At 38.0% G+C, this 14,433-nt stretch overlaps 1 protein-coding gene across 1 annotated transcript in view; it reads left to right on the top strand.

Annotated features, from left to right (window-relative positions):
* ogdhl (oxoglutarate dehydrogenase L) overlaps positions 1–14,433 on the top strand; it is a 56,097-nt gene that overhangs the window by 13,632 nt on the left and 28,032 nt on the right. The window contains exons 5-9 of the mRNA XM_078428652.1: positions 5,370–5,485; positions 7,777–7,931; positions 10,612–10,758; positions 12,973–13,063; positions 14,026–14,205. Coding sequence (XP_078284778.1) covers positions 5,370–5,485; positions 7,777–7,931; positions 10,612–10,758; positions 12,973–13,063; positions 14,026–14,205 — 689 coding nt within the window. The remainder of the gene's footprint in view (positions 1–5,369; positions 5,486–7,776; positions 7,932–10,611; positions 10,759–12,972; positions 13,064–14,025; positions 14,206–14,433) is intronic.

Raw genomic sequence — 14,433 nt, 5'->3', positions numbered from 1 at the left:
GATTCATCCTCCTGAGCTCCAACGAATAACGTCCGAACCTGCCCAACCTTTCCCTAAAGCTCAGGCCTTCAAATTCTGGAAATATCTCTGTAAATCTTCTCTGCGTTCTTTCACCTTGTTCGGATTGAATTCCATCTGCCAACACTTCACCTGATGTTTATCACACCATTGATAAAAAGACTGCACAACTCTAAATTAGTACGAATTAAGAATTTTTGTTAATGCACCTTTTATTTTCTCCATTTGAATCAAATTTAATTTTAGTTGTGTTAAGTCAGTGCTTTGCAGAACTTTATTTCCTTTGACAGTGAATTTTTAAGGCAAGATTTTATTTCAATTACTATAGGTTTGTTGAACATCATTTTACTTAGATATCATAAGATTATGTGATAGGAGCAGAATTAGGCCCTTCGGCCCATCAAGTTTACTCCGCCATCCTATCATGGCTGATCTATCTCTTCCTCCTTACCCCATTCTCCTGCCTTCTCCCCATAACCTTTGACGTCGGTACTAATCAAGAATCTATTTATCTCTGCCTTAAAAATATCCACTTCTGAGGCAAAGAATTCCACAGATTCACCACCTTCTGACTAAAGACATGGTTGTACTTTAATTTTTGTTGAAAAACAGTCAGCCTATTTCAGAAATGGCAAATACAATTTAAAAGCTGTGTGCATGCAATTCTAACGGACACGCATGCAATCATTAGCTCAGTTGTCATTTGGGCCTCGTAAAATTTAACCAGCTTGTTTCACCTCATTTGCTTACTCACTGCATTGTGACCCATAATCATCTGTGCAATGACTAATTGGCTGCAAGGGTATGCAGTTATTTATTGTGTAGAATGAATTTTATTAACCAATTGGGAATTCAGCAGCCATTTTTGTGCCCTAGCTTTGTGAAGGCTCAATTTATATCTCATTTTTGATGCTTGATGAAAATGCATTTTCAATGCATATGTATTTTTCATTTATGTCCCTAATGACCTTGAGGTGAATAAAATCGGCCTGCCTGATATACTGTCTCATTGGATATATAGATATAGCTTTAGGTAAATTAAAGTAAATTGGAAATAAAACGGATTGAGGTGTGGTCTGTATTTTAAAATATGTCCAACTTATTGTTGCAAAACCATCAGCCTGATGTACACATTATTGATGGTTGAAATACAATCTAACTCTTAGCTCACTAAAGCTATCAAACTTGGAATAGCATGGAGACATTAAATTGAAGAAGTATTATGTTAGTTTATATGGATAATTGGCAAATGATATATTAGTTTTTTGAATTAGTTTCAAACTCGTATTCAATTTACTATGCAAGATTTGGCCTTGTAATAGAACAGTATAGTTGACTTCAGATTAATTGAAAAGCTCAGCATGGCATATTCTGATTTATTTTTGGCAAAACTAACTACCAGCGTGGTAACAAAAGCAGCAAATATTTTTTCCTGTGTATATCTATGAGATTGATTTTGGAATTGGATTATATATCACACTTTTTTAGCTTTCTTTCCTCCCATTCCTGTAATCAGTTTGAAGAAGGGTCCCGGCCAGCAACGTCATCTTTCCATATTCTCCAGGGATGCTGCCTGACCTGCTGAGTTACACCAGCATTCTGTGTTTCCTGGGTATATTACATCTTTTTTTGCTCACGGTTGCAATGAAATAATTCTAATTCCACAGAATGTCTTTATTGCATCTTTTTTTCATGTTTTGAAGGTCAGCCTTTACTTTCCTTTTTTTGTTAAGATTCGCTTTTCTGAAATAGTGATGATGGGGAGTTCAGTACCCATGATGGACTAAGCAGTGTTCACCTCTTTTTGCAGTCTTCTTATTTCCCCACTTGAATCCTTAATTCAAGTTGCTGACCTAGGCTGTGATGCAACCAGTCAAAATGCTCTCTATTGTACACCAGTAGATGTTCAAGAGAGTATTCATCAACATACTAAATCTCCTCAATCTTCTGAGAGCATAGAGGTGTTGATGGTCTTTCTTTATGATTGCATTAATGTGCTGTGTCCAGGACAGATCTTAAGAGATATGCATACTTAAGAATTTGAAGCTTTTGACTCTCTTCATCTCCATCCCATCGATGGAGAGGTTTGTGGATTCTCAGCCTTTCCCCTCTAAAGTCAACAAACAGTTCCTTGGTTTTATTGACGTTGAAAACAAGCTTGTTCTGGCAGCATTCGCTCAGTCGATCGATCTCTCCTCCATTCTCTGACTTGCCATCCATAATTTGTCCAACAATGGTTGTATCATTGCCAAATTTGAAGATGGAGTTGAAACTGTATCAGGCTGCACCATTGTGGGAATAGAGCAGGGGACTGAGCGCACTAATGTTGAGGTGCTCGTGAGCTGATGATTATTGAGCAGGAAGTGTTGCTGACAATTTGTGCTGATGGTGTTCTGTTAATGAGTAAATCCAAGATCCAGTTGCAGACAAATGCGCAGAGACTCAGTTCTCTGAATTTAGTAACCAGTTTGAGGGGATGGTGATGTTGAACGCCAAGCTGCAGTCTATGAACAATAGCCCAACATGTATTTTTATTGTCCAAGTGATCCAGTGCAGAGTGGAAAGCCAGTAAGATCGCATCCTCCATTGATTGACCTGTTGTGGTGGTAGGCAAATTGTTGTAGGTCCAGGTTCTTGTTGAGGTATTTGATATGCACCATTTCAAACCTATTCATCACTATGGGTGTTAGTGCCACTAGTCGGTAGTTATTGAGGCATGTCACCTTGCTCTTCTTGGGCACTGGTATTATCGATGCTCTTTTAAAGCAGGTGGGAACTTTAGACCTCAGTTATGAGAGATTGAGGTTGTCCGAAAAGCCTCCAGCCAGTTGGTCCGCACAGATTTTGAGAACACGACCAGGTATACCATCAGGACCTGATGCTTACCAAGGGTTCACCCTTCTGAAGAATCTTCTGTCGTCTGCCTCTTTGACTGAGATTATAATTCCATCAACGACATTGGAGCCTAGTAAGATATCAGTATTCTCCATATCAAAGCTTCCCATTCACTTTTACTCTCATCCTAGATTCCTCTTAAGCTGTTTATATCCAATTCCCTTTGGAAATAACTTATGAAATTTAATTCCACTCACATTTTTGGGTGGAGTAATTCCATGGAAAATATTTACAGTAGTATTGGACATGTAAAAGCAACTTAGCTGGCAGATTGAGCAAAAAAACAAAAGGCCGGAATAACTCAGTGGGTCAGGCAGCATCTGTGGAGGGAATAAACAGATAATGTTTTGGGTAGGACACTTCCTCATTCAAATTGTAGTGCCAGTTTTATTTCACTTTTTTCATAATTATAAATGAGAAAATATTTAGGAAATATATAATAATCAAAACCGATTAACATCCACTGAAGAAATATCTGGTGATCAGCCAGTACAGTACACTGGAGTAGATTGTCAACTTGAAAATGAAAATTGCGCTATTTCGATAATGAACAGCAGATTTGTAATGTCAGATTTATGCCTGGAGAGCAAGTTGAATATTCTATCCCACTGTGTGACATTAATTGCACAAATGCTTATAAACTAGAAGTATATCATAAGTGGTTGACCTAGTGTTAAACCATTGTAAACTTGAGATGATCTGTTTATTTCATATAATTAGTATAATACTTTTTTCTATTCCTTTGGTTTTATTTAGCTTTGCGTTAACCTTATGTGTACAGTGTAGGTATAGTGAAAGGCTAATTATAATGCTGTTCTTTTAAAAGTTAATTCAATTTGCACCTGCATTGCTGTTACATTTATCACAGGTTTGCAGAAGTAAATATTGTTGATATACTAAATTAGTTTAAATGTCTTATGTTTCAAGGTTTTAGTTTGCACTTGACTATGTGGTCAAATTAGTATATTTAAAAGTACATCAATTGGTGTTCCAAGTTTAAAAAAAACTCCCAATGTTCTTTTAAGTTTCAGGTGATTAAATTCTATTAGCGAATTTAATTAAGGTTTGAAATAAAATGCAAATTCAGTATCACAGATGTCAACGTTCTTCTTTGAATTTTAAATTGCAACTCATAGTTCTTTGACCCTTTTTCCCCACAGTGAATATCTCTGTTTCTGTCGAAGACTGTTATTATGATTATCACAAAGAGGAAAAACATTGATACATTGAAATTACCATGTGTTCATCCTGTCAGACTACATGAAAATCTAATGATAACAAGACTTTTCTGATTCAGTTTTTAAAGGTTACGTTTAAACTAGTGTCTTCAATGATTCTGTCAGTCTTTTTATTGTCAAGTTTGTGTCCGTGACCCATATCGGCAAAGATTTCGAAATTTTCTTATGATCTAACTGCTCTGAAACTCCAAAGTAATTTATTTGCTTGTACAACCCACATTGAATGCTAAATTAAGTGTTATTTTTAATTTTTATTTTTACATAAGTCACTGTGACTAAAATGCTCTGGTAAAATGTTTTAAATTGCTCATACCATTTTATCAGTGGACTGACAATGCATAATTTTTCTCTGTTTTTCCTCATGGTCTTGCAAATTTCTTTGTTTTCATTTCAGTTTACCACCACACTGGAGTTCTGTTGTGAAAAATATCAGATCCTGGTGTGTCTACAGTTTGCGATACAAAACTGTTGCTCAAAACTCTTTCTAAATAATTAGTTTCTTTTTAGACCAGGATGACGTTTTTTAAGTCATTGGTTAAAATTCAATGGGTTTCAATATTTATTTTGCCTTGACATGCATTATTCTGCATAGAGCATTATTGAATGCCATGTGCTTCAACATTTGCCATCTGTTTGATCCACAGCAAATTGAAATTCCCCAAATGTATGCGAGCCAGAACCAGCTGTCAATGTAATGAAAAGTCAAAGATACCACGTGTTTTGCAGAAACATGCAAATGTCCGTTGAATGCATTTTAATGGCAAAAACCTAATACGTGCCTGTCTATAAACATCTGCTATGCTATTTTTCTTTTTGCATACATGAGGGTTTGTAACCTGGAGTTTATAAATGTTGTACAGCCATATTACAGATTGTTTAATGAGTAATTCAGTTTGAATGCACAGCTTTTAGTTATCAATCTTGCAATACAGTTAACGCCTTTTCCTATTGTATATATTCAACTTTCAATTTCAATAATCCCTTGTTTGTGTGGAGATCAGTTTAAGGAAAGCGAATTTTCACTGGTGAACCACAAATTCTCACAGTGACTTTGCACTATCTGCCATGTACAATAAAGTGCAGAATATCTCTGCACTGACATGATATTCATTACTCTTTTTTTAATAGTTTTGTCTTTTAATCCCATTGTACAGTGATGATCCAATCTGTGTAACACATTCACACTTTTATTATTACCATCTTTTCATAATCATGCAGGAAATTATGGACTTTGTGAATCTGACTTGGATAAAGTTTTCCGACTTCCTCCAACGACCTTCATTGGGGGAAATGAATCTGCAGTTTCATTGCGTGAAATAATAAGAAGATTAGAGGTGAGTACATAATGAAACACAAATGATTTTCAATTATTTAAATGGTTCACCATGTAATCTGGTAGCCACCTGTAAACCTATAATACACGCACACACCCACGCAATGTGATTTTTGTACAGCACCTTTAACATGGTAGAATGCTACGAGAATGCTTCTTAGGAATATTATCGTAATTATCATCGCCAATATACCAAAAGCCTTAGTTACCACCCTGTCTAGCTGTGACGTCACTTTCACGGAACTGTGCACCTGTACTCCTAGATCCCTCTGCTCTACAACACTCGCCAGATCCCTACCATTCACTATAAAGGTTCTTCCCTGGTTCGTCTTCCCTCGTTCAACACCTCACACTTATCTGCATTGAACTGTATTAGCCATTATTCGTCCCACTTGCTCAGCTGATCAAAACCCTGCTTTAATTTCTGATAACCCCCAATCCCCCATCTGTCCACGATACCAGCTACTTGAGTGTCATCTGTAAACTTAAGGGCCTGTCCCACTTAGGTGATCTTTTTGGTGACTGCCAAAGTTGTAGCAGATCGCCAAACTTTTTTTTTACCCGACGACAATGGCCACAACAATGCCGAGTCAGGTCGAGATTACAGCGTCTTCTGAAGCATTGCGAAAATTCCCACGCTGTCAATGCTTCTCCGGCGTCCTGGTTTTCGCTGAAATCACTGACAAGTTGGTAAGTACTTGAGAGTTTTGAACTATAACACCTTGTATGGGTTACTTAAAACCAAGCTTCACTGTAACAAGGAATAAACTGGATTTACTTCCAGTTTACTAATAGCTGTATTAAAAACATTTTTTTTTTAAGTGGTTTGGTGGATTTTTGTGAAAAGTGTGTGGGCATTCTTTGAAAATGTGAGGGAGATGTATTTCTGGTTTCTGGGTTGCATATCTGGGTTTGGAGCCCACTTTAAATGTAATGGCTGAGGCCAAAAACATCGCGAAAATTCCCACGCTGTCAATGCTTCGGCGTCCTAATTTTCGCTGAAATCACTGACAAGTCGGTAAGTACTTGAGAGTTTTGAACTATAACACCTTGTATTGGTTACTTAAAAACCAAGCTTCACTGTAATAAGGAATAAACTGGATTTACTTCCAGTTTACTAATAGCTGTATTTAAAAAAATAATTAAAAAGTGGTTCAGTGGATTTTTGTGAAAGGTGTGTGAGCATTCTTTGAAAATGTAAGGGAGATGCATATCTGGTTTCTGGGTTGAATATCTGGATTTGGAGCCCACTTTAAATGTAATGGCTGAGGCCAAAAACAACGCAAAAATTCCCACGCTTACCTGACCATCAAACTGTCGCCTCCAATCTACCTGTCAAATGTCCTGACGGTAAATAAATTGGTTAAACACAAGCATTTTATGGTATTTTGAAATTACTTTACTTATTTTAATATTATATGCTTCTAAATATATCTTAAGAGAACCTATCAAACCTGGGGACAGCATGCGACGGCGACCACAATAAGCTATGATACCTGGCGACAAGCCAGCTGTTGCCGAGAGATTTCAAACCGTTTGATTTCTCGGCGACGCGCCGAGATCCACTACGATCCACTACGATCTTTGGAAGACTCCTCACGATCATGCCCACGACACCCCGGCGAATGTTCGGCGACAGTCGCCTTAAAATGGCCTAAAGTGGGACAGGCCCTTAACTAATCATGCCTTGCACATTCTCATCTAAATCGTTAATATAAACCACAAATAGCAATGGGCCAGCATTGATCCCTGAGACATACCAGGAGTCACAGGCCTCCAGTACAAGAACCAACCTTCCACCACCATCCTCTGTTTCCTTCCATGAAGCCAATTCCTTCCATGTATCCAGGCAGCGAGCTCTCCTTGGATATCATGCAATCGATCATTTAAGAGCAGCTAACACGCGAAACCTTATCAAAGACCTCGCTGAAGTCTCCCTTGTACTTCTGTGAGTTAAGGATGTAAACTATTAATCTATCTGCTGTTATTGAATAGATTGTGTAGTGAAACAGCAGAACAATAGAGTGCAAGTCACAGATATGGCGTGCGTAAGTTAGGCAGTGTCTGGCTTTCTGTTACCTTCCTTGCTACATTCTGAAGTAAATTTCAGAAACTTTATTACTTTATTATGGTTGACAATACTTGATGCTGCTTTGAGAAATGTGTTCAAGTCCCAGAGTTATCAAACGTAACATGATTAAAATATATTTATTCAAGTGACTGAAGAAGCAGCTTTTACTTGGAACTAAGTGTAGAGTAAATGTGAGGTCTTCAATGTTTTTTTTTAATCAGGATGCCTACTGTAGACATATTGGCTTGGAGTACATGTTTATAAATGACGTGGAACAATGCCAGTGGATCAGACAGATGTTTGAAACTCCAAATATCTTGCAGTTTACCAACAAGGAGAAAAGAAGGCTATTGGCTCGTTTGATCCGCTCAACAAGGTATGAACATAATATCTTTATATTGAAAGTTTTCGTGTTATGGTTATCAAGCTTTTCTTATCAGTTATAAGATAGCGCAAACCATATAGCCGTGAATGGGCAGTCATTTCCTCTTATCTTTTTATTAACTAAATAATGAATGTGGGGCATTGTTAATAAGTAACATGGGTATAGAGATGAATGGAATCCAATTGGATTTTCCTGGCTATGTAAGTAAGCATGCGGGTGCAGCAGGCAGTGAAGAAAGCTAATGGCATGTTGGCCTTTGTAACAAGAGGAGTTGAGTATAGGAGCAAAGAGGTCCTTCTGCAGTTGTACAGGGCCCTAGTGAGACCGCACCTGGAGTATTGTGTGCAGTTTTGGTCTCCAAATTTGAGGACGGACATTCTTGCTATTGAGGGAGTGCAGCGTAAATTCACGAGGTTAATTCCCGGGATGGCGGGACTGTCATATGTTGAAAGAATGGAGCGACTGGGCTTGTACACACTGGAATTTCAAAGAATGAGAGGGGGTCTTATAGAAACATATAAGATTATTACGGGATTGGACACACTAGAGGCAGAAAACATGTTCCTGAAGTTGGGGGAGTCCAGAACCAGGGGCCACAGTTTAAGAATAAGGGGTAGGCTATTTAGAACGGAGATGAGGAAGAACTTTTTCACCCAGAGTTGTGAATCTGGAATTCTCTGCCACAGAAGGCAATGGAGGCCAATTCACTGGATGTTTTCAAGAGAGAGTTAGATTTAGCTCTTCGGCTTAAAGGAATCAAGGGATATGGGGAAAAAGCAGGAATAGGGCACCGATTTTGGATGATCAGCCATGATCATATTGAATGGCGATGCTGGCTCGAAGGGCGAATGGCCTACTCCTGGATTTATTTTCTATGTTTCCATGTAAAAGTGTTCAAAGACACTGTTTCCACTGCCCTTTGAGGAAAACGCTGGCAGCCCCCTGAGAGAGAAAGTTTTGCCTCCTCTCTATCTTGGCTGGGCAATCCCTTATTTTAAAACAATGACCTTTAATTCAAAATTCTCCAAGCAGCAGCATCCATCCTGCAAGAACTTTGAGGATTTTATTTGTTTCAACATTATCTGTTTCATTTGGACTTTAGTGTATTTTTGACAGGCATTTTGTTGGAATACTTTACTCCCACCCACCTGAAACTGCACAGAAGTTCATTAGAGTGATATATTTTAAGGGTCGAAGTTGTGGTTTATGGATCTAAAGAGCCCAAAAAAGACACAATGGATGTTAGATAAAACCTATAGGTCAAAGCCAATTCAGGCAATACAATGTAGACAAATACTTTTGCAAATATTTTTAGCATTAGGAATGTTTCACAATCATATTGTGCACCTGTGGGCCTCCAACATCAATCTTTTAAGCCCTACTTTTCTGGGAGCCAGATTACCTTTTGAGATCACACAGCAATGTAAAGGTCCACCTGGGGCATGCAGGTTTCCTGCTAGATTAGTTAGGTCCCACCCACAAAATGGGACAGGTCTCTTCTCGTAGGAATTGGATAACCAGGTGGCAGCTGGTACTTTGGTCATGACTCTATCTGGCACCTCTCTCCGCTTTCTTGATCTCTCAGTCTCCAATCACAGACAACAGGCTATTGACTGACGTCTGCTGCAAACTTACTGACTCCCACAGTTTTCTGGACTACACCTCCCATCCTGCCTCTTGCAAAAACGCCATCCCCTACTCTTTCTCCATCTCCTATTTTAGAAAATATTATCCCCCGTCCCCGTCCCCCCCTGCTGTCGTGAATGGATTCCTCGCCTATGTTTTCTCTGTGTCCCATAGATCTGTTTCTTCCCCCCCCTCCCATAGAAGAAGGATAGAATTCCACTCATCCTTGCCTTCTACACCACCTGCTTCTGCATACAACACATCATTCTCCAACATTTCCGCTGCCCTGGGTTCGCCAAGCCCTGCTGAATCTCTCAATTACTAACCATTGTAAGTTCCATTTCCCATTCCTGTACTGACCTTACTATCCTGGCTCTCGTTTTTTGCTGGAGTGAGGCCTTATGCAAGCTGGAGGAACAGCACCTCTTACTCTGCATAGGTAGTTTACAGCCTAACAATATCATTTGAACTGAATGTTATATAAACAAATCCCACCCCTTCCCCTCTCCGCCCGCCCTGTCTTTTCTGTGCCCCAACTGGATGCACATCCCATTCTCCCTTTCCCCATCACCCATTTCTCCCCCCCCCCCCTTCCACCTGTAATCATTCCTCTGGCTTCAATGTCATGCTTCTATCCCTAGCTCCTTATCTCATACGTTTTGTCTTTTCATCTCTTGCCTTTGTCTAAACAAGCAATCCCCGCCCTTCACTTATATCCACCTATCCCTTGCCAGACTTTGTTCTGCCCCCACCTATCTTTCAGGTTTCTCCCCCCAACTACAGTCAGTCTGAAGAAGGGTCCTGACCCAAAACATCATCTATCCATGTTCTCCAGAGAGACACAAAAAGCTGGAGTAACTCAGCAGGACAGGCAGCATCTCTGGAGAGAAGGAATGGGTGACGTTTTGGGTCGAGACCCTTCTTCAGACTGGTCTCCAGAGATGCTGCCTGACCTTCTGGGTTGCTACAATACTGTGCCTTTTTTTGGTAAACCAGAATCTGCAGTTCCTTACTTCTCCATTAAAATAACCTTTGTGGTTAAAAGGTTTGAAGAATTTCTCGCAAGAAAATGGTCTTCTGAGAAGCGGTTTGGTGTGGAAGGATGTGAGGTGTTAATTCCTGCCTTGAAGACCATCATTGACGTATCTATTTTAATGGGAGTAGACAATGTAATCATGGGAATGCCACACAGGTATGACATTTCACTTTGATAAAGCCTTTTGTGCATCTGCTCAAATTTATCTTCAGCTTTTCTCATAAAGAGAATATACACGATGAGCAAGATGATTGTCCATGTTTCTCCTCTCCCTAATTGCTGCACTGTTGCATATTTGCTAACGACAAATAAAGTTCTGTTATACCTGTTATACCTGTTATTTTCATGGCCAGACTCGGTTCTTGTGAATGGATTTGATTACTTACCTTCTCTTACCAACAGAATTATAAACTAGTGAAATATTAAGCCATTATCTATACGGCAAATAAAAATCACAGCAATAGTTGTGATACAGTTGACACAGGATGGTCATTTCAGTAGTTTGTTCTGTTCATGATGACCAGCATTGTTGAACAGAACAGCTATTCATTTAAGCAAATGCAGTAAATTGTTTGTGTTTAATTGATATTTTTAATTTGCAGTGTAATTGGGTTAGGAGTGTGATATGTTTTTTTAAATTCTATAATTTGAATACTTTGACTTTTGGGGTATAAAAGGTTTTCATTTAGGTAATAATGGATTGATTTTACTGTTTCATTTATTTTTAATTGCAGTTTTATTGCTGAAGAACTTTCCACTCTTATGCATGTTATCAATTCCTCTGTCATTTTTATTTGGAATAACATAAATTTTGCTTGTCAAATCTGTTTGGCAAAAGTTACAAAGACATCCAGCGATTAAAAATGTTTCAAATTTGCCAATCTTTTGAAATGTTAGCTCTTTATCAGAATATTTCGGTTAGTTAGGCATTCCTCACTTTCCACATATCTCTGCAAGTTTCTTCTTCACATAACTATCAAATTCCTTTTTGAAGCTTCTTGTTATGTTTCCAGCAGCTCAACAGGCAAAGCATTCCACGTGGTAATCATTTGTTACACAGGTTTTTTTTCTTTGCTTCTGTTCCCTATCACCATAAAGTTGTGTGTCTTGTTATCGATCCTGCAGTCATTCACAGGTTCCTCTTGATCTATTACCCATTCCTTCTCTCCTGAGATGCTGCCTGACCTGCTGAGTTACTCCAGCATTTTGTGAATAAATACATGATCTATCAAATCTCTGCCCAAGTCTTTGAGAGTGTTAGTCCTTGTATATATTTCCATGAAATCTGAAAATGGTCAGTTACCTTAATGGTCTATTTGCTGTACCTAAGCCAATTTTTTATCCTTGCCACTCCTGTATCCTTTATCCTATGGGCTATAATTATCCTGACAAACCAAATATGTAGTAGTTTATCAAGCATCATTTGGAAGAGCATATATATGACTACAGACTGTGAAACAAAATGATTTACAAATACTTAAAAAGTAGTTGGAAGTTTTAATTTTTTTGCTTTAGCCACAATTGTAAATTAATCAAATTTCACTTCATGTTTGCTCCTTTTGGTTTGGCAGGGATATTGTTCATGTGGCAGTTCTAATCTGGCACAGAGTTTTTCTGGATTCTTCCATATTACTGTTTACAAATGGTTGTCAGGAATCTCAAGACTTGCAAATTCACATAGGAATTCTTTAACACTTTCTTGAAAAATATTGGAAATGTGAAGGAACTCGTGGGAGGTTATTCCTAAATCTGACACAATCACCCCCTTTATTAATCATAACTCCAGCTAATTGGATTCAATTTTGATTCTGTGAAGAAATTCTCTTTCTAGTTCTGTAATATTTTATCGGTTCAAAACTGCAGTTCCTTTTTTCTCCCCCTGCTTTTCCTGAAGTAAGTGTGTGAAGAGTGTAGATATAGAGAAATATTTCCATTGGCTGAAGTGGCAAGAACTAGGGACATAAGAGTGAAAGTGATTAATAAAGTAATCAGAAATGAAATGCAGAATTTTCTTATGCAACATGCAACCAGGCTGTGGGCTGCACTGTTGGCAGTAGGAGGAAGGGTAGGGTCAATTGGAGCATTCAGAAGGGATCTAGTTGGATTACTTTTAGAATTATGCAAACTATATGACTTTTTTCCCATGTTGTCATCTTTCTGCAATTCTGTGAATAATAATAATAATAATGCATTACATTTATATAGCGTTTTTCAAACACTCAAAGACGCTTGTCTTGCTTTCAAGATTATTTGACCTTTAATCTTAGAATTTGGATTTTAAATTCCGCTATCATTTTTCTCTATTAATATTTTTGGAACAATTCTAGTGAAAACATTTTCCTGCAGTAAACAATTTCAAAACTTTTCTAGAGGCCGGTTAAATGTGTTGGCTAATGTAATTCGGAAGGATTTGGAACAGCTTTTCTGCCAATTTGACCCAAAATTGGAAGCGTCAGAGGAGGTGAGCATCAATTGTGTTGGATACCATGTATTTCGTGCAGTATCACTTGAAATATGGTTTTAACGTTTTCAAAATGAACACTTTTACATTAGGTTTTGTACAGTGTATTTAAGAAGTAAGCACATACTGCAATCCACAAGACAGTTAAGACTTTGAAACATGTGCTGTATTGCATTCTATTAATAATTTATATTAAAAATATTTTGGCTTAAAATCAATGCATCCATAAAATTCAGAAGAGAGATTTTGATTTACATATGTAGACACAAAGAAAACAGATGCTGGTTACCAAGGAAAGACACAAAGTGCTGGAGTAACTCAGCGGGTCAGGCAGCATCCCTGGAGAACATGAATAGGTGATGTTTCGAGTCGGTACCCTTCTTCAGACTCTGACGAATGTTTTCATTAGCCATTAAGTTCTGTTATGAGAGCTTGTAAAAACAATGTTTTGCCTATAATGGAAATCAAATTAATGGAAAAGAAAAATTATGAATAATGAGGTGGAGATAAAACAGACATTTATTTTAGACCTTATGTAAACTTGTAAATGGCATGCTTTCTGAATTACCAGGTGAAATATCTGGTTGAAAAATTATGCTCTTCCAGGTTTCCATTTATTCACTGTAATGTCCAAAATGTCACTGCAGGGTGCGCAATGTTCTGAACTCTATAGGTAGCGGCATGCCTTATCTAGTATGCCTTGGTGTCTGTTAGGCACCAAATGGAAAATCCCTCCTAATGTTCTTGACTCGAAACATATGCTGTGCTCTTGTTGGCAAACGGAAATGTGAGCTATACTGGTGAATATGTTGTTCATTTTTGTGTAATTAAATTTTGGGTTAATTTTGAGCAGTCTCCAGTGTGATACTGATACCGAGAGTTCTTATTTTACTTGAAGACTAATCGACTAAAGTTGTTTTCTGTGAGAAATTAATTAACCAAAACATCTTTCTGTCATTAAGGGATCAGGAGATGTTAAGTACCACCTTGGTGTATATCAGGAAAGGCTCAATCGAACAACTAACAAACACATAACCATGTCACTTATGGCAAATCCTTCGCATTTGGAAGCAGTCAATCCAGTGGTACAGGGTAAAACCAAAGCAGAGCAGTTTTATCGTGGAGACATTACAGGCAAAAAGGTAAGATATTTTTTAAAGTTTCAAATGATTAGCTTCGCTGTTTATTAGAGTACTGTTCTCAATTAAACATACTTTGAACTGCTTGATCCTTAAAAATGGCAGGAGTTTAATTCAAAGATGTAATCCAAATATTTATTAGCAAAATGCAAAGTGCTGGAGGAACTTGGCAGGTCAGGCATCATCTGGAAAGGGAATAGGAAGACAATGTTTCTTACATCTGCAATTTTA

The sequence above is a fragment of the Rhinoraja longicauda genome, chromosome 35 (assembly GCF_053455715.1).
Source record: "Rhinoraja longicauda isolate Sanriku21f chromosome 35, sRhiLon1.1, whole genome shotgun sequence".
In the NCBI taxonomy this organism is placed as follows: Eukaryota; Metazoa; Chordata; class Chondrichthyes; order Rajiformes; family Arhynchobatidae; genus Rhinoraja; species Rhinoraja longicauda.
Note: the sequence above shows the minus strand (reverse complement) of the source record. Positions and strands in the feature narration are given on the sequence as shown.